Below are 19,811 nucleotides of genomic sequence, written 5' to 3'. Positions count from 1 at the left end.
TACTACTACTACTACTACTACTACTACTACTACTACTACTACTACTATTGCTGCTACTACTAAGACAACGACGGTAGAAGGATATTAGAGACGCCGCAATGAATACACTTGACGTCTCCTTCACTCTCACGGCCTTGTTATCTTTACCTCTCTCTCTCTCTCACTCTCACTCTCTCTCTCTCTCTCTCTCTCTCTCTCTCTCTCTCTCTCTCTCTCTCTCTCTCTCTCTCTCTCTCTCTCTCTCTCTCTCTCTCTCTCCACACACACAAATGCAAGCACCCTCTACACAGTCCCTTTTCTTCCCTTTTCTGGTTCCTTCCCTCCTTACGTTTCCCCTCAAGGTCTTACTCCACTTGCTTCCCTTCCTTTCCTTCCGTCCTCTCTGACTTTCTTAACTCCTTCCTTCCTCCTTCCCCGCTTTCCTTCCTCGTATCCCCTTCTTTCTAACTTCCATTTCAGGCTCTTCCTCTCTTGGTTTTCCTTTCTTTCCTATCTAATTCTACTCCATGTCACTTTCCTCTAATCCCTTCTCCTTTCTTCCTTTCTTCTGACTTTACATTCCTGACTTTACCTCTCTTTGTTTTCCATCCTACCTTATCTAATTCTACTCTATGTCTCTTTCGTTTAATCCCCTTCTCCTTTCCTTTTTCCTTTTCCTCTCTTTCTTATCTAATTCTAATCTAAGTCTCTTTCGTTAAATCCATTTCTTTCCTTCTTCCTTTTCCTTTCTTTCTTATCTAATTCTACTCTATATCTTCGTTTATTCCCTTCTCCCTCTCTTCTCCACTTTCCTCTCTTCCTTATATAATCTTAATCTCTATCTCCTTCCTTTCGTCCCCTTCTCCCTTCCTTCCCTCCCTTCCTTCCTGTCTACACCACGCCACACACACACACAAACAAACTCAGACTCTTTCCTTTTATCCCCCTCCCCCTTCCTCCTTCTCTTTCCCTTCTGCCTAAGCTAATTCTACTCTATATCTCCATTTAATCCTCTTTTCCCTTCCTTCCTTCCCTCCCGTCCTGTCTACACCACGCCTCACACACACAAACAGTCCTTTCCTCCATTTCTTCCTTAAAACCATAACATTTGGCTTTCTCTCCCCCTTGCAGTCGTCCCCGTGGCTCGCTTACGGGTGACAGGCCTTGACGGGGACAATATTACCGTGAGTCAGGGAGACAACATCACGCTCACCTGCCACCTGCAAGCCAACCCAAGCGTCTACAACGTCACCTGGTATCACAATGTAAGTTTACCCTCGAGGCACCTGAAAGAGCAAGCGCATCCCGTTTTCTTTATTTCGTTTTTCCCGTTTTCCGTGAGGAGGGCAATAGGAGGCGCTTGTAGCCGCGAGGTTAGGGTTAACATGTCCATTTGGTGAAATTGGAAATGTACTTCATGATTATGTCTCCTTTATTTGCTCATGGGGAATAGGAGGAAGAGGAGTAGTTCGTGGTGCAGGGGGAATAACAGGGAATAACACTTGGAGGAAAAGAGGAAGAAAGCAAGAGAGGGTAAGAGGGGAAGAGCAGAAAGAGGAGGAATACGGAAGGAGGCGTTTCGGTAAGTGGTTAAATGTGGAATATATAATGAAGGTGGTTTTACCTGAGTGCTTGTATGACGACCTTGTATTCAGAAAGGTGAGGTAATAACACTGTGCCACGGCCGTGATGATAATGAGGATGAGGATGAAGAGGATGAGGAAGAGGAAGAGGAAGAGTAGGATGAAGGGAAAGATGTGGCATACGAATGATCAAGAGGAGAAGTATAATGCTGATAAAAATAATGATGATATTGAAGATAATCCCAGTCTTTTCCAGTTTTGTTTGAAATTGCAAAAAAAATAAAAAAATGTGAGGATATCCAGAAATCAGAAGAAAGGTAGTATTTCTAGTTTATCAGAAGGATGCCATACTGTTTTTTCTTCTTTGTCCTATGATCCTGTGTGTGTGTGTGTGTGTGTGTGTGTGTGTGTGTGTGTGTGTGTGTGTGTGTGTGTGTGTGTGTGTTCGTATCTGTCTCGTGCACTATATTTTCCAGCCTCCTTCCACTTCTCTCTCTCTCTCTCTCTCTCTCTCTCTCTCTCTCTCTCTCTCTCTCTCTCTCTCTCTCTCTCTCTCTCTCTCTCTCTCTCTCTCTCTCTCTCTCTCTCTCTCTCTCTCTCTCTCTCTCTCTCTCTCTCTCTCTCTCTCTCTCTCTCTCTCTCTCTCTCTCTCTCTCTCTCTCTCTCTCTCTCTCTCTCTCTCTCTCTCTCTCTCTCTCTCTCTCTCTCTAGACTCTCTCTCTCTTTTTCTCTCTCTCTCTCTCTCTGACTGCTCTCTGTGGGTCTCTCTCTCTCTCTCTCTCTCTCTCTCTCTCTCTCTCTCTCTCTCTATCTCTCAGGTGTACATTTGTCTCTCTCTCTCTCTCCTTATAAGCCCGTGGTAAAAGCTTCCTGCCATTGCGACAAAATATTATGCCTTCCACCTGACCCAACCAACGTGTACCTGTGCTTGCGTGAGTGCGTGTGTGTGTGTGTGTGTGTGTGTGTGTGTGTGTGTGTGTGTGTGTGTGTGTGTGTGTGTGTGTGTGTGTGTGTGTGTGTGTGTGTGTGTGTGTGTGTGTGTGTGTGTGTGTGTGTGTGTGTGTGTGTGTGTGTGTTCCCTTCTCCTTTCATTGCCCCAATTTGTATGTGAATTTCTGTGCGGTTAAGGGTCTGTGTGTGTGTGTGTGTGTGTGTGTGTGTGTGTGTGTGTGTGTGTGTGTGTGTGTATGTATGTATGTACGATTTCCTTCGGACTATACATGTGTGTGTTTGTGTGTGTCTCAGGGCCGCGCCGTGACCGTGGGCGTGGAGGGAGCGAGGCTGGCGCTGAGGCAGGTAAAGATGGGTGACCGGGGCCTGTACACCTGCCTCGCTAGCAACCAGGTGGGCGACGGGCATAGCAACGCTGTCAACCTCAACGTACTGTGTAAGTATTGGTGTGTGTGTGTGTGTGTGTGTGTGTGTGTGTGTGTGTGTGTGTGTGTGTGTGTGTGTGTGTGTGTGTGTGTGTGTGTGTGGGGGGGGGGAGGGGTAAGTGTTGTTTTGTTTACTTTGCGACAGGTAATTTATCACTCTATTTATTTATTTAGTCACCTGTGTTTCAGTTGTCGATATGTCTCTGTATTGATTTGCATTATGTCATGTATGTTTGTGTTGAGTTTCTTTATTTTCTGTCTGTGTATGTCCATTTGTCTGCCTGTCTGTCTGTAATCTATCTATCTATCTATCTATCTATCTGCCTACTTATTCTTCTGCCTGCTAACCTATTCCTCTTTCCCTCTTTCTCTTTTTCCTTCTCGCTCGCTCGCTTTCGCTCTCCCTCCGCCTTTCCCTTCCTCTCTCCTCCATCTTCCCATTTTCCTTGTGGCTTCATACAGGCTTTTTTTTCTTGGTCTCCCCCGCGGGTTGCCGTGTCTGCCGCCCAATGCATTACCGGCCACTCCTGAAATTCCGAACATCTCCGGCGAACACACTGTTTTTAGCCTGCACCCCCTCGCCCCGCCGCCTGTCCCAACCCACTCCTCCAATCCTACCTCCTCTCCCCCCTCTTCTCCTACCCTCTTAACCCCAGCCACTTCTTCTACCCCGTGTCCCTACCCTTTCCTCCTACCTTACCTCCTCTTCTCCTTCCCTCTTAGCCCGCCCACTTCTTCTACCCCGTGTCCCTACCTTCTTCTCCTATCCTCTTTCCCTGCCCACTCCTACCATCTATCCCCACCCACTCCCCCGCTCCCTCTCCCCACTCACTACTCCTAACCTCTCACCCTACCCAAACCTCCTACCCTCTGTCCCTTACCCACTCGGGCCACTCCTAACCTCTGCCCCGCCCCCCTCTCCCTACCCACTCCGTTTACCCGCTTTCCCACCCTCGCCTCCTACCCTCAGTTCCTACCCACTCCCCCTTCCCCCTGTTCCCATCCATTTAGCCTCCTGTACCCCTGCCCTACCCCTTCCCCTACAGCCCCCAGTATCACCGTGCCTCTCCAGCCTCTCCCCTTCCCCCAGTTCGCCTCGTCAGCCCGCGCGCCGAACCCAAGAGAGAGGGCGAGGGAAAAAGGACGAGGGAAAAAAAGACGAGGGGAAAAATAGAAAGAAAAGGTTACACTTGACTTAACTCGCCCCGTCAAAAGTTGGGTCCTAAGCATGAAGGTGAAAGACTGAGCTTGTTTTTTTATGGTGATTTTTTTCCGTGTTTTTCGGTGCATTTTCGATTTTCTAATTTATTTCATTGTTTATTTGTTTTAGTGGTCATTCAAATTAAGATTAATATAATGACTTGAGTTAATTTTTTTGTGATTCTTCTGTTTTTCTAATGCATTTTCGATATTTTTAATACTCTATTTATGTATTTTAATGGGAAAAAAATACATTACAATAGGGACTTGAGTTTGTTCTTTATGATTTTTAGTTTTTATGCATTTTCGATTTTTTTATTTATTTTTCTTTTATTTACTTTATGGTCAAGATTACGTCATACAAAAGATTAGTCCATCAGTCATTTAAACCAAGAAAGGAATGTTTGTTTCGGCTTATTCAACGCGGCGTTAAAAAAATGTTGAGTAAAAAAAATAAAACTCATTCCTTTTAACTATTCCCGACAATTCGCATTATTAGAGTATATTTCCCCGCGATAACAAATGTTTGAATATATAAAGGAATTTTCTATTAGGTAATTTAAAACTGTGTACAAAAAGTTAAGTTAATAATAATACTCGAATGCAATAACTCATTCAATCTAAATATTCACAATTTGCATGATTTACGTATATTTTCCAAGATAACAAAAACGCATCACTTAAAACTCCTAAGGTATTTTCTCATTCATTTCAAATTATTTATGACGGTTTAAATTATTTACGTTTTTTTTCATGATAACAAAAACACATTCCTTAAAACTTCTAAGGCATTATTCACATTTATTTGAATTCATGACAGTTCGCATTATTAACATTTTTTTTTCTGCGCTAAAAAAAAACCATCTCTTAAATTCCAAAGGTAATGTTCTTATTTTTCAACTATTTACGACAATCTACATTATTTATGTATATTTTTCACTTTAACAAATCACATCACTTAAAACTCCAAAGGTAATATTCTCATTTTTCAACTATTAACGATAATCTGCATTATTTACGTATATTTTTACTATGACAAATCACATCAATTAAAACTCCAAAGGTAATATTCTCATTTTTCAACTATTAACTACAATCTACATTATTTACGTATATTTTTACTATAACAAATCACATCAATTAAAACTCCATGTTGACTAATCACGACAACTTACAACTTTCACTTTTCTTCCCACAACAACAAAAAACAAATAACTTAAATTCCTTCACGTGGGTCGAGTGCTGTTTACCAAGAGTTCAAATCCGTCACTGGCTTCATCTGATCCAATCGAATTCAACATGGACTTTAAAAGCAATCTAACTTAAGCGGCCTAATTTCCCTTAACTTCCGCGCCGTCCTTCAGACCACCACCTCCTGGCCGAGAGGAATTAGGTGGCGTGAGTTGCAATATCCGGAAAAGAGCGAAAATTGCAGGCAAAAATTCCTCTCGCGATCAGGAAAGTTCATAGTGAGAGAATTTTCCACTCTAGCAGACGGCACCCTCGCTCTCTCTCTTTCTCGGTCTCGGTCTCTCGGCCTCGGTTTTTTCTCTCTCTCTCTCTCTCTCTCTCTCTCTCTCTCTCTCTCTCTCTCTCTCTCTCTCTCTCTCTCTCTCTCTCTCTCTCTCTCTCTCTCTCTCTCTCTCTCTCTCTCTCTCTCTCTCTCTCTCTCTCTCTCTCTCTCTCTCTCTCTTCTCTCTCTCTCTCTCTCTCTCTCTCTCTCTCTCTCTCTCTCTTCTCTCTCTCTTCTCTCTCTCTTCTCTCTCTCTCTCTCTCTCTCTCTCTCTCTCTCTCTCTCTCTCTCTCTCTCTCTCTCTCTCTCTCTCTCTCTCTCTCTCTCTCTCTCTCTCTCTCTCTCTCTCTCTCTCTCTCTCTCTCTCTCTCTCTCTCTCTCTCCTATATATTCACTTTCTCCCTCCTCTTTCTCTCTCCTGTCTCATCTTTCTCACATTCGGCCGTCACTCCTTCCCTTCCTTCTTCCTTTTCTCGCTTTGCTTGTTCGTATTCCGCTTGCCATGACAATCTTTTTTATTGAATTTCGTCCCCGAGCTGTTAGTCTGTTCGTCTCTCTCTCTCTCTCTCTCTCTCTCTCTCTCTCTCTCTCTCTCTCTCTCTCTCTCTCTCTCTCTCTCTCTCTCTCTCTCTCTCTCTCTCTCTCTCTCTCTCTCTCTCTCTCTCTCTCTCTCCGGGAATGACACATAATTATATTTTTTTTAGCCGTTTTTTTACTTGTTTTCCTTCGGCGTTGTTCCGATAAAGAATGCATGAATTTTATGTAAATATTGTAGTCACTCTTACAAACATTTTCAGCCCGAGAGTCTTGCGTGCTGTGATTCCTTTCTCTCTCTCTCTCTCTCTCTCTCTCTCTCTCTCTCTCTCTCTCTCTCTCTCTCTCTCTCTCTCTCTCTCTCTCTCTCTCTCTCTCTCTCTCTCTCTCTCTCTCTCTCTCTCTCTCTCTCTCTCTCTCTCTCTCTCTCTCTCTCTGCCTCTCTGTTTCTGTCTCTGTCTGCATCTCTGTGTTCCTGCCTGTGTATCTGTCTGTGTTTTTCTCTTTCTGTGTCCGTCTCTCTCTCTCTCTCTCTCTCTCTCTCTCTCTCTCTCTCTCTCTCTCTCTCTCTCTCTCTCTCTCTCTCTCTCTCTCTCTCTCTCTCTCTCTCTCTCTCTCTCTCTCTCTCTCTCTCTCTCTCTCTCTCTCTCTCTCTCTCTCTCTCTCTCTCTCTCTCTCTCTGATATCTGGAAGGCAACATGTTTTCCTCAGCATTCCATTATCTGGGCGGCGTGTTGCATTTGTTTACAATTCTCTGTTCAGTGTTGACTCGATTTTTTCGCAGCAACAAACACGGCAGCGTTTTAGACTCCATTCCCGACGCGGCCGCAGCCTGCTTGACGCTGCGCTCCGCCTTTAGTCAATCATCGCTGCATGTTGTCCTTTTTTAGTCTGCCTCTGTCTCTCTCTCGCTCACTCTCTCTCAATTATGGTGGTGGATTCTCTGAGCCGATCACTGTCTACCCTATTTCCACTTGTCTTACTCAGAGCCATTGCGTGGGATTTATAACGGGTTGTTTTTCAGAGCCAGTTATTGTCTACTCTTTTCTGGGATCATTTTTCAGAGCTTTGTCGTCTTGCTTAGAGGCATTGTGTAAGACTTAGTGGTTATTTTTCTGAGCCAGCTATTGTCTACTCTATTTTGGGATCATTTTTCAGAGCTTTGTTGTCTTGCTTAGAGGCATTGTGTAAGACTTAGTGGGTATTTTTCTGAGCCAGTTATTGTCTACTTTATTTTGGGATCACCTTTCAGAACCTAATTGTCTTGCTTAGAGGCATTGTGTGTTTTCGCAGGACTTAAAATGATGACTTTTGTTTGTTTGTTTGTTTGTCTGAGTTAATCACCGACTGTTCTATTTTCGTATACCTTTTAAAAACTTCCTCGTCTTTGAGCCGTCGAGTGCTTTCGTAAGACTTAGACGGATAGCTTATACTTTTTCCCTTCTTTCTCTCGGCTATTCATCAAGTGCTCTCTTTTCTCATCACTTTTTAGAAACTTCCTTTTAATTAACCAGCGGAATGTTATGCTCGTGTTTCTTTTTTCCAGTCGTTGTTTCTCTGAGTTAATTATTTCCTATTTTATTTTCTCATTTCCTTTATAAACTATCTTGTCCTACCTAAAGGCTCATGTGTTTCCGCTAGACTTAGAATGATAGCGATTTTCTTTTTTCCAGATGTTGTTTATCTGAGTTTATCACTTCCTACTCTATTTTATCATTCGTTTTATAAGCAACCTTGTCCTACCTAAAGGCATGTTATATTACTGTTTTTCTGCTAGACTTAGAATAATAGCGTTTCTTTTTTCTATAGCTGTTGTTTTTCTGAGTTAATCACTTCCTACTCTGTTTTATCATTCCTTTTATAAGCTATCTTGTCCTACCTAGAGGCATGTTATCTTCGTGTGTTTCCGCTAGACTTAGAATTCTAACGTTTCTTTTTTCCAGCTGCTGTTTTTCTGAGTTAATCACTTCCTACTCTATTTTATCATTCGTTTTATAAGCTGCCTCGTCCTACCTAGATGCATGTTATCCTCGTGTGTTTCCGCTGGGCTTTGATTGGTTATTATTTTACTAGTTTCACTCAACCAATCACTGACTACTTATTTTTTCATCACCGTTCAAAGCTTCCATGTCCCACCTAGAGGCATGCTGTAATCCTGTGTTTCCGCTCCACTTAGATTGATGGTCTTTTATTTTTTCTCCTGTTTCTCTGAGCTAATCACCGTCTAATCTATTTCCTCTTCACTTTTCAAAGCTTTCCTGTCTGAGCCAGTGTCATGTTTTACTCGTGTGTTGCCGATGGACTTTGATTAGTGCGATTTCTCTTTCTTTTTCATTGTTTTCCTGAGTTTATCATCGCATACTCTTTTTCTCATTACCTTTCAAAAGTTTTCTTCTCTTAACCAGTGGCATGTTCGACTCGTGTGTTGCCGATGGACTTAGATCAGTAGCGATTTGTCTTTCTTTTTCATTGTTTTCCTGAGTTTATCATCGCATACTCTATTTTCTCATTACCTTTCAAAAGTTTTCCTCTCTTAACCAACGGCATGTTATACTCGTATGCTGCCGCTGGACATAGATTAGTAGCGATTTCTCTTTCTTTTCATTGTTTTCCTGAGTTTATCATCGCCTACTCTGTTACACATATTTTCTCATCATCTTTCAAAGCTTTCCTCTTAACCAACGGCATGTTATACTCGTGCGTTGCCGCTGGACGACGAAAAGCAACGGCATGTTATACTCGTGCGTTGCCGCTGGACGACGAAAAGCAACGGCATGTTATACTCGTGCGTTGCCGCTGGACGACGAAAGGCAGCGGTTTGATTATTATTTTCTCATGTTTCTCTAAGCCAATTATCGCTCACAGTACCTTCTTTGTTTCTCTTTTGTTTCCGGGTTAGTTAGTGTTAGTTAGTTAGTGGCCTGAACTAACCCCCTCGTCCGTTCCGTTGCTGTTGGGAGGGTAATATTGATTTTTCCCCTTTGTTTCTCTGCGTTGATTACCGCCTATGATTTTTTTTTGTATTATCTTCAAACTTCCTTATCCGAAACTAGTGATAGGATGATACTTGTGCGTTTTTGTTCATACTTTACCATTTCATTAACCTTCATTCGTATATTTTTCACTTTACTTTTCCCTTTAATTATCTCTACATTCTTTCTTTACTATTTTTAGGTTTCATTCGGGTTATCGTATCAGTTTTATTTTTTTATTTATTTTAGCTGTCATGTATTTTCTTTCCCTTTCCTATTTTTCGTTCAGTTTTCTCCATTCACTGTATGTTTTATTTCTTTCTTTTTCTTCTTTCTCTTTTAATTTTCTTAGTTCGATGTACGCATTTTTTTCTTATTTCTATTTTTCGTTCACTTTTCTTGGTTCATTAGTACGATTTTTCTTTTTCTTCAATTTTCTCGATTCACTGTACGATTTTTTTTATTTTTCTTTCCTTTGTTCAATTTTCTTAGTTCAATGTACATATTTTTTTCTTTCTTTACTAATTCTTCGTGTAATTTTCTTGGTTCACTACGCTTTTGTTTCCTTTCCTATCTTTTGTTAGTTCAATGTACATATTTTTTTCCTTCCTTTTCTTATTTTTCGTTCAATTTTCTTAGTTCCATGTAGGTATTTTTTTCCTTCCTTTCCCTATTCTTCATTCAATTTCCTCTGCTCGCTGTTGTTGTTTGGTGATACAAGCGCAACGTTCCTAGTCTTTTTTGCTTACGTTCTTTTACCCGCGGTTAATGGATTTTTTTCTGCCCTCTTTTGTTCCTCCTTAAGCTTGTGTGTGTGTGTGTGTGTGTGTGTGTGTGTGTGTGTGTGTGTGTGTGTGTGTGTGTGTGTGTGTGTGTGTGTGTGTGTGTGTGTGTGTGTGTGTGTGTGTGCGTGGTTGGCGGTCTTTGTTTCTTGTTTTGCTTTGCGTTTCGAATTATGAGAAGGCCTTGTCTTTTGTCTTTCTTTCATTTATTCATCTCTTTTTTTTGTTTTCCTATTAATTTCATTCTATTTTCTTATTTTATCATTCTCTTCCTATTCGTTTCCTTCTTTTTTTTATTTTCATCCTTCTCTTTTTATTCACTTCCTTTTTTATTTTCATCCTTCTTTTTCTGTTTATTTCCTTCTTTTTTCATTTTCATTCTTCTTTTCCTGTTCATTTCCTTCTTTTTTTATTTTCATCCTTCTCTTCCTGTTCATTTCCTTCTTTTTTTTATCTTCATCCTTCTCTTCCTTTTCATTTCCTTTTTTTTTATTTTCATCCTTATCTTCCTGTTCATTTCCTTCTTTTCATTATTTCTCGTTTTTATTCTTCACATTTTCACATTTCTTCTTTTGCTTAGCTTTTCAAATTATTGGAAGATCTTGTCTTTCACCATCTTTCTTCTCTTATTTCTTCATCACTTTTTTATCTTTTTCTATTTGGTTCCCTCTTTTTATTTTTTCTAAGTTTTATTCTTCTCAACGTTTTTACTTTTTTCATTTGCTTTGTTTTTTTTCCGAATTACGGGAAGGTCTTGTCTCTCTCACCCTCCTTCTCCTTTTATTTCTATTCAATTCCTCATTTTCATATTTTTCTCACATTTATCCCTCAACACATTTTTTCTTTTTTTTCTTTTGCCTCGCTGTTTAAATTATGGAAAGGTTTTGTTTTCAACGCTTTTTCCTTTTATTTCTTCTGCACTTTTTTCATATTTTTTTATTTGATTCCCTCTATTCTTTTTCTCCTGTTTTTTTTTATTCGACATTTTTCTTTTATTATATTTTCAACACGTGCGCTAATTCTTTTGCGTCTGCCTTTCTTTTCTTCTTTCTCCCTCGTCTTCTTATTCTAATCAGATCATTTCTCCCCTGCCTGCGTTATGCTTCGCTCACTAATTAAGACAGCGAGACCAAGTGGGAAGGAGAAGAAAAGAGAGAGAGCGCGAGAGAAAGGAGGGAAAGAGGTCGAGAGAAGAAAACGAAAAAAAAAAAACGGGGTCGAGACACTAAGGGATAACTCAAACTAATTATTCCTGCGTCGCAACACAAATAGGAAGTGAAAAGTCAAGAGCAGAGAAGGAGGAGAGAGAGAGGGAGAGAGAGAAAGAGAGAGAGAGAGAAGGTCACTTAGGGTAGCATAGATTCACTCCCCTCTACAGTAAAACGTCTTCGGAGGGTTGCTAGCCAAGTCGCGTCCCCTGAGCCAATGTTTTCTTTTAAGATATTTATGGGATTCAATAACGCTGCCACTCTCCCACAAGCAAACTTTCCACATCAGGCGATATATCATGGACTGGAGTAAAGGAGTAAGAGTGGAAAGGAGAGGGGGAGGAAGAGGGAGAGAGAGGGGAGAGGAAGGAGAGAGAGGTATGGAGGGGAGGAGGGAAAGAGGGTGACGGAGAGGAGAGAAAGGCTGTGGGTTATGGAAAGGGGAAGGAGAGAAAGGAAAGAACAGAGAGGACGTGGGGGGTTAGGATAGAGAGGGAGATGTTGACGGGGAGACAGAGGCAATATGGAAAAGAGAGGGGGAGAGAGAGGGAGGTTACGATAAAGAGAAAGAAAGAAGAAGCACGCAAGATTTCGTCCTTCCTTTCCTTCGGCGTCACATCAGGCGATAGAAAATGAAGTGAAGGAAAGGAAAAGAGTGGAACGGAAAGGGAGCGGGAGAGAGATGGCTTGGGGCTTGGGGGTAAGGATAGAGAGAGGGAAAGACGGAAGCAGTGCAAGATTGCGTCGCTCCCTTCGTCGGGCGTCAGGTTAAATTAGATTCGGTTTAAATAAATATATCTTTCCCGGGCGCCATTATTTCACGACTTGCAGCGAGATGAGTTATTGCTTTTACGAATGCATGTGCCGGTGGGCGGAAAGAGAGAGAAAAAAAATAATGAAAAAAGGTCAAATAAATAAATGAATTCGGAAAAGAGAAAAAAATATATAAAAAGAATCGTGCGGTGGTGTAGGTGGTAGTGGTGGTGTGGTGGATGCAGTATGGAAAAAAAATGTTTGATGAATAAATGAATTTGAAAAAAAGGAAAACTTACGTCGAGGGTCAGAAAAAAAACATATACAACCCTATTTTTTTTTTCCGGCCAGATCTGCGGAACTACAATTGAAAAAAAAAATTATGGAAAAAAATTGCTCTCTTGATACGATTTATATGTAAACTTTCAAACCGTACTCTGGCTGTTATTCTTTTTTATTCTCGCTCTCTCTCTCTCTCTCTCTCTCTCTCTCTCTCTCTCTCTCTCTCTCTCTCTCTCTCTCTCTCTCTCTCTCTCTCTCTCTCTCTCTCTCTCTCTCTCTCTCTCTCTCTCTCTCTCTCTCTCTCTCTCTCTCTCTCTCTCTCTCTCTCTGTCTCTCTCTCTCTCTCTCTCTCTCTCTCTCTCTCTCTCTCTCTCTCTCTCTCTCTCTCTCTCTCTCTCTCTCTCTGTACCCCGCTGCCAATCTAGAGTCCCGATGTGAGCTACTTTTCGTCCTCCGTTTTTTCTCCCTCTCCATCACGGTAACCTTATTTCTCTTTACCTGTATCTGTTTCTCTCTCAATCTGTGTTTATTTCTCTTTTTCTCTTTCTCTATCTATCTATCTGCTTATCTATCCATACCTTTATTTTACAGCAAGGGGCAAAACAAAAATAAAAACAGCAACAAAAATAACCCACTAGACGCAGCTATCTATCATTCCATGTATCTATCTGTCTGTCTGTCTATCTATCTATCTATCATTTTGTCTCTTGCTTTGGACTACACACATATCCGTGCACTTTTAACCAATCCTGTATAACTCTTTTTTTAATATTTTTGCAACGTTATACTTCTACTTCTTAAACTTTTCGCATCCTCTCTATTTTTTTGTACATTTAATCTTTTTTGTATAATCTATTCATCGTTATTGTACTATTCATACTTACACGTCTAACCTTCAATGTATCCTTTATCATTATCGGGTTATACATGCTTAAACTTCAATTACCTTCAGCATCATTAATTAACCTTCTTCTTAATCGTGTTTCTTTCCATCTTTCACTTCTTTCCATGACGCATTTCCTTCACTTCATCTTCACGGTTTCTGTTATTTTCTTCTTATCCTTTATCATTATCGGGCTATACATGTTTAAACTTCAAACACCTTCAGCATCATTAATTAACCTTCTTCTTAATCGTGTTTCTTTCAATCTTTCACTTCTTTCCATGACGCATTTCCTTCACTTCATCTTCACGGTTTCTCTTATTTTCTTCTTATTCTTTATCATTATCGGGCTATACATGTTTAAACTTCAAACACCTTCAGCATCATTAATTAACGTTCTCCTTAATCGTGTTCCTTTCCATCTTTCACTTCTCCTTTCCATGACGCATTTCCTTCACTTCATCTTCACGGTTTCTCTTATTTTCTTCTTATCCTTTATCAGTATCGGGTTATACATGCTTAAACTTCAAACACCTTCAGCATCATTAATTAACCTTTTTTTAATCGTGTTCCTTTCCATAATTAACTCTTCCTTTCCATGACGCATTTCCTTCACTTCATCTTCACGGTTTCTCTTATTTTCTTCTTATCCTTTATCATTATCGGGTTATAAATGTTTAAACTTCAATCACCTTCAGCATCATTAATTAACCTTCTTCTTAATCGTGTTCCTTTCCATCTTTCACTTCTCCTTTCCATGACGCATTTCTTCCATTTGATCTTCACGGTTTCTCTTATTTTCCTCTTATTCCTTCCCACCTAATTCATTAATCTATTTTTCATTCCTCTTTGCACACTCTATTATCTCTACACTGTTTCTTCATCGTTGTTTTTAAGGTTTTATTCGTTTTTCCGTATGAGTTTTTTATCTTATCCTTCTTATTCTTTCCCACCTAATTCATTAATATATTTCTCATTCCTCTTTGCACACTCTCAATTATCTCTACACTGTTTCTTTATCGTTGTTTTTAAGGTTTTATTCGTTTTTCCGTATGAGTTTTTATCTTATCCTTCTTATTCTTTCCCACCTAATTCATTAATCTATTTCTCATTCCTCTTTGCACACACTCAATTATCTCTACACTGTTTCCTTATCATTATTACATTAAGTTTTCATTCGTTTTTCCGCATCAGTTTTTATCTTATCCTTCTTATTCTTTCCCACCTAATTCATTAATCTATTTCTCTTCTTTCTCTCAGTATCTCTACACTGTTTTCATCGTTGTTTTAGTTTTATTCGTTTTGTTTTTATCCTTCTTATTCTTTCCCACCTAATTCATTAATCTATTTCTCATTCTCTTACACTCTGGTATATCTACTTTTTTTTTTTTTATTACATTACATTTTTTTTTCATTTTTTCCGTATCAGTTTTTATATATATTTTTCGCTGTCAATTTGCATGCCCCTTAACCGAGCCTTTCTGTATCATATCTTCTTTTCACGATTTTTATTTAATCTTTTTCGTGTGTCGTTTTTTTTTATATTTCAATTTTTCATTATCAACCTGGAGACAGTTTATTATTTTTTTTTGTATTCTCTCTCTCTCTCTCTCTCTCTCTCTCTCTCTCTCTCTCTCTCTCTCTCTCTCTCTCTCTCTCTCTCTCTCTCTCTCTCTCTCTCTCTCTCTCTCTCTCTCTCTCTCTCTCTCATTATTATTATTTTTTTTGCATTTCTTTCTTCATTTTCCGCATCCTGCTCATTTTCTCCTCACATTCATTTTTTTCCCGCACCACTTCTTCCTCCTCTTCTTCTTCCTCCTCCTTCTTCCTTTCGTTGGATCTTCTGCCTCATTCCCCTCTTCTTATTCCTCTTTTATGCCTGTTTTATTTCATCTGCATTTTGTTTCATTCTCTTCTTCAGCCTTTTCATCCCCAACACATATTCTCATTTTTATTTTCCATCTCCTCATTCCCTGTATATATTTTCTTCTTTTTTCTTATCTAACTCCCTCTTATCTTCATTATCTCTTCCTTATAATCCCTTCTTCACCTTCTATATCTTCCTGGCCCTCTTTTTTGTGCATTTCCATTCTCTTCGCCTCTCCATTCTCTTTCCCCTTTTTAATTCCTTCTCTTTATTTCCTTCTTATCTTATTCTTATCTTCATTATCTATCCACTTCTTCATTCTCTATATCTTCCTGGCCTTCTTTTTGCAGATCCATTCTCTTCGCCTCTCCATTCTCTTTCCCTCTGTCCTCTTTTTAATTCCTCCTCTTCGTTTCCTTCTTCTTCTTATCTTCATTATCTCTTCCTTATTATCCCTTCTTCACCTTCTATATATTCCTGGCCTTCTTTTTTCTCTTCCATTCTCTTCGCCTCTCCATACTCTTTCCCTCTTTCCTCTTTTTAATTCCTCCTCTTCGTTTCCTTCTTATTCTTATCTTCATTATCTCTTCCTTATTATCCCTTCTTCACCTTCTATATATTCCTGGCCTTCTTTTTTCTCTTCCATTCTCTTCGCCTCTCCATTCTCTTTCCCTCTTTCCTCTTTTTAATTCCTCCTCTTCGTTTCCTTCTCTTTCTTATCTTATTCCGATCTTTATTATCCTTCCTTCAGTGTCCCTTCTTCACCTTCTATATCTTCCTGACTCCCCTTTTACAACTCCATTCTCTTCGCCTCTTCTTCATTCTCTTTCCATATTTTCTTCTTTTTCCTCCTCCTCCTCCTCCTCCTCTTCTTCCTCCTCTACTTAAACACTGTCCCTGCCTGATTTATACACACTTCTTCCTCTTCTACCTCCTCTTTATCTTCTCTTTACTTTCCCATTGCTTTCTCCGCCTCTGGTTCCCCCTTCTTCACATTTTCTTCTTTTTCTTCCTCTTCGTCTTATCCATCCACTGTCTTGATATACACGCTTCGTTTTCTTCACTCTCCTTATTCTTTATTTTATCTTCCATTTTCTATTTTAACTTCCTTATCTTGTCTTCATCTTTAAATGGCGAACGTATTTTCTGCTTCTTTCACCTTCTTTTTCTTCTCCCTTCACTTCTTTTTCTCTTTTTCTTCTTCTTCTTCTTCATTTTCTCTGTTCTTATTATTCTCTATTGTAATTTCCTCTTTTTCTTGCCTTCATATTTATTGGTGTGCATTTTTTCTGCTTTTTCACATTATTCTTCTCCCTCCATTTATTCTTTTACTTCTTTTCCTTCTTCTTCATTTTCTCCATTCTTCTTATTCTCCAAATTTATTACATTTTTTCCCCTCATGTTTATTCGCGTACATATTTCTTCATTTTTCCACATTATTCTTCTTCCTCCAATTACCTTTTTCCTTCTTCTTCTTCTTCTTCATTTTCTTTCCTGTCTCCTTTTTCTGTATTTCTCTTGATCTTTATTTGACGTGCGTATTTTCTACTTTTTTTCCACCTTCTCCCTCAATTTATTCTTTTCCTTCTTCTTTTTCTTACTCTTTGTCCATTCTCTTCATCTCTCTTTCGATTTCGTACATATTTTTTGCTTTTTTTCCACTTTATTCTCCTCCTTCCACTTCTTCTTCTCCTCCTTTATCTTTTTCTTCAGTGCCCCCACGCTTGATTCACACACCTCATTTTCTACATCCTCCTTATTCTCTTTTTACATTCCCATTCTTTCCTCCACCTCCTCATTCCACGTCCATATTTCCTTCCCTCTCCTCCTCTTCTCCTTTCTCGCTCGCCCGCCTTCTCATTTGCTCCCTCGCCCCTCCTCTCTCCCTCCATTGTTCCCTCCTTACTTTTCCACCCTAATCTTGTTTTCCTTCATTACTCGGCTCCTCCCTCACTTCCTCTGATTCTCTCCCCTCCATTTCCTCCTCATCTCAATCACCTCGTCCCTTCTCATAAGTCCAATTTTCTTCATTTTCTTCGTGTCCTCCCTCCCTCCTCCTTCCTTCTGCCTTCTCTCTCTCTCTCTCTCTCTCTCTCTCTCTCTCTCTCTCTCTCTCTCTCTCTCTCTCTCTCTCTCTCTCTCTCTCTCTCTCTCTCTCTCTCTCTCGCTCTCTCTCTCTCTCTCTCTCTCTCTCTCTCTCTCTCTCTCTCTCTCTCTCTCTCTCTCTCTCTCTCTCTCTCTCTTTTTCTCTCCCTCGCCTCTATTAATATTTCTTATCCCTCAAGCGAGTTCAGATTTTTTTCCAGCCTTTTTTTTCTCTTTTCCCTCCTTCCTTTGTTCTGTTTTTTTTCACTATTTTTTTTCGTTCTTATTCTCTCATTCCCTCTCTCTCTCATTCTGCTTCTCTCTCATTTTCTCTTCTCTCCTCTCTTCTCTTTTCATCTTCTTTTCCTCTTCTCTAACGCTTTTCTCTTCTATATCTTCGTCCCTCCGACCAAGAAGTAGTGATTGTGACGGTGATAGTGACTCTCTCTCTCTCTCTCTCTCTCTCTCTCTCTCTCTCTCTCTCTCTCTCTCTCTCTCTCTCTCTCTCTCTCTCTCTCTCTCTCTCTCTCTCTCTCTCTCTCTCTCTCTCTCTCTCTCTCTCTCTCTCTCTCTCTCTCTCTCTCTCTCTCTCTCTCTCTCTCTCTCTCTATATATATATATATATATATATATATATATATATAACGTCAGACACTGTATATAATTTCGACGTTTTATTATGGCGAAGAAACTCGTAAATATTCACAGCACACTTTTTTTAATGTAAAGTGTTTGGGCCCAAGCGTCTTTTCGGCTCGTGTTTCCTTTAATACCAACAGTGATTTAAAGCTCAAATAAATGCGAAATAAAAAAAACACGGCCGGGGACACTGACGACCTAAAAAATGATCGTATACCATAAACTGAAGGAGGAAATCAGTGGAGTGGGGAGCGATTTTATAATTTTTTCTCTCTCATTTGGCTCCCATTGTATTTTTTGGGTGTGCGAGGAGAAAAATATTGAAGTGTGATAATTCCCTGGAAGTGGTGAGGAGGAAAAATTGGAGGGCGATGATTCTGTGGAAATTGGAGGTAAAAAATGACGGCAAGTAAATATTATGGCCGCCGGTAATTCTATGCTAAGAGCCGGCCCGCATAAAAGTTAGCTAATTCAAATACGTCACCCAGCACTGCCCTTCCGGAGGGATCATACACTTAAAAAAATAGTTATAATAAAAGTTGAAATACCAGAGTTATTTTCAGGTTTTTAGTTTTTTTCAGATTTTTTTTTCAGATTTTGTTTTTATCAGATTTTTTTTTTCAGATTTAGTTTTTTATTTTGTTTTTCTTCAGATTTTGCTTTTATCAGATTTTTAGTTTTTTCAGATTTTTTTCAGATATTTAGTTTTTTCATTTTTTTCAGTTTTATTTCAGTTTTTTTTTCTTCAGGTTTTTCGATATTTAGGTTCAAGTTTTTAGTTCCTTCATGGTTTTAACAATTACCTTTCCAGAAATCTTAGTTATAAAAGTTCAAATACCAAAGATTTTTTAGATTTTTTGGTTTCGTTTTATTTTTTTTTAGGTTTTTCGATGTTTAAGTTCATTTTTTGGGGTGGGTTCACAATTACCTTTCCCAAAATCATAGTTATAAAAAAAAGTTCAAATACCAAAGTTAGTTTTTTTAGGCATTGTGGAAATTTATTCGTTACAGAGAAAACTCAATCAATCATACATAAATGCATTAAATATCTCTTAATCTGCATAACATAAAAAATATATGACAAAAAAAAAGCATGCTGTCACAAAACTCTAATAACGAATGGCTGTAAATAAATAACAAAACAAAAACAGCAACAACCAGGCGAATACAAAACACAATAAAAAAATAAAAATATATATATAAATCCTGAACGTTGAAATGGTATCCGATTCTGTGTCCGCCGCCTTTCTCTCGTGGAAGAAAAAGAATAGGTGAAAAAAAAAAGGAAAATAAAACGAGTGAAATCGAGAAGAATGTGACTTCAGAGATTTGATTCCGAGGTCGAAGAGTAAGTGAAGTGAAGGGAAGGGAGGGGAGGGGAGGGGACGGACGGGAGGGGAGGGGAGGGAGAGGAGGGACAGGAGGGGAGGGGAGAGGAGGGGAGGGGAGGGAATGGATATGGATGAGGAGAGGATATGGAGAAGAGATAAAGGGAAGGGGAGCGGTATGGATATGGCTGAGAAGGGAAAGAAAAGGGATGATAAGGGAAGGGATGGGTGGGGAGGGACGGGAGGGGAGAGGAGAGGGGAGGGAATGGATATGGATGAGGAGAGGATATGGAGAAGAAAAAAGGGGAAGGGGAGCGGTATGGATATGGCTGAGAAGGGAAAGAAAAGGGATGATAAGGGAAGGGAAAGGTGGGAAGGGCAGAAAAGAAAAGAGTAGAAAAAATAAAAGAGACGGAAAGGGAAGGAAAGAGAAGGAAGGAGAAAGTTAAGGAAGAGTAGGAATGGGAAGATAAGTGAAGGACAGAGAAAGGGAGAGAAAGGAATGGAATGGAAGGGAAAATAAAAGAAGGAAAGGGAAGGAAATGGAACGGAATGGAATGAAAGGGAAGATATGGGAAGGAAAGAGAAAGGGAGAGAAAGGAAGGGAATGGAAGGGAAGGGAAAATAAAAGAAGGAAAGGGAAGGAAATGGAACGGAATGGAATGAAAGGGAAGATATGGGAAGGAAAGAGAAAGGGAGAGAAAGGAAGGGAATGGAAGGGAAGGGAAAATAAAAGAAGGAAAGGAATGGAAAGGGAACGGAATGGAATGAAAGGGAAGATATGGGAAGGAGAGAGAAAGGGAAAGAAAGGAAGGGAAGGGAAAATA

General features: G+C 39.8%; 1 protein-coding gene across 2 annotated transcripts in view; it reads left to right on the top strand.

Annotated features, from left to right (window-relative positions):
* Positions 1-19,811, top strand: part of LOC126998083 (hemicentin-1-like) — a 129,459-nt gene that overhangs the window by 85,622 nt on the left and 24,026 nt on the right. For both annotated transcript variants that reach the window (XR_007752625.1, XM_050859463.1), the window contains exons 9-10: positions 1,111-1,244; positions 2,808-2,949. Coding sequence is in view for 1 of the 2 variants with exons in the window: in XM_050859463.1 (XP_050715420.1) it covers positions 1,111-1,244; positions 2,808-2,949 (276 nt within the window). In the remaining variant the exon portion in view is untranslated. The remainder of the gene's footprint in view (positions 1-1,110; positions 1,245-2,807; positions 2,950-19,811) is intronic.

Source organism: Eriocheir sinensis, chromosome 13 (assembly GCF_024679095.1).
Source record: "Eriocheir sinensis breed Jianghai 21 chromosome 13, ASM2467909v1, whole genome shotgun sequence".
Classification (NCBI taxonomy): domain Eukaryota; kingdom Metazoa; phylum Arthropoda; class Malacostraca; order Decapoda; family Varunidae; genus Eriocheir; species Eriocheir sinensis.
This window is presented reverse-complemented; position numbering and strand designations above follow the sequence as displayed.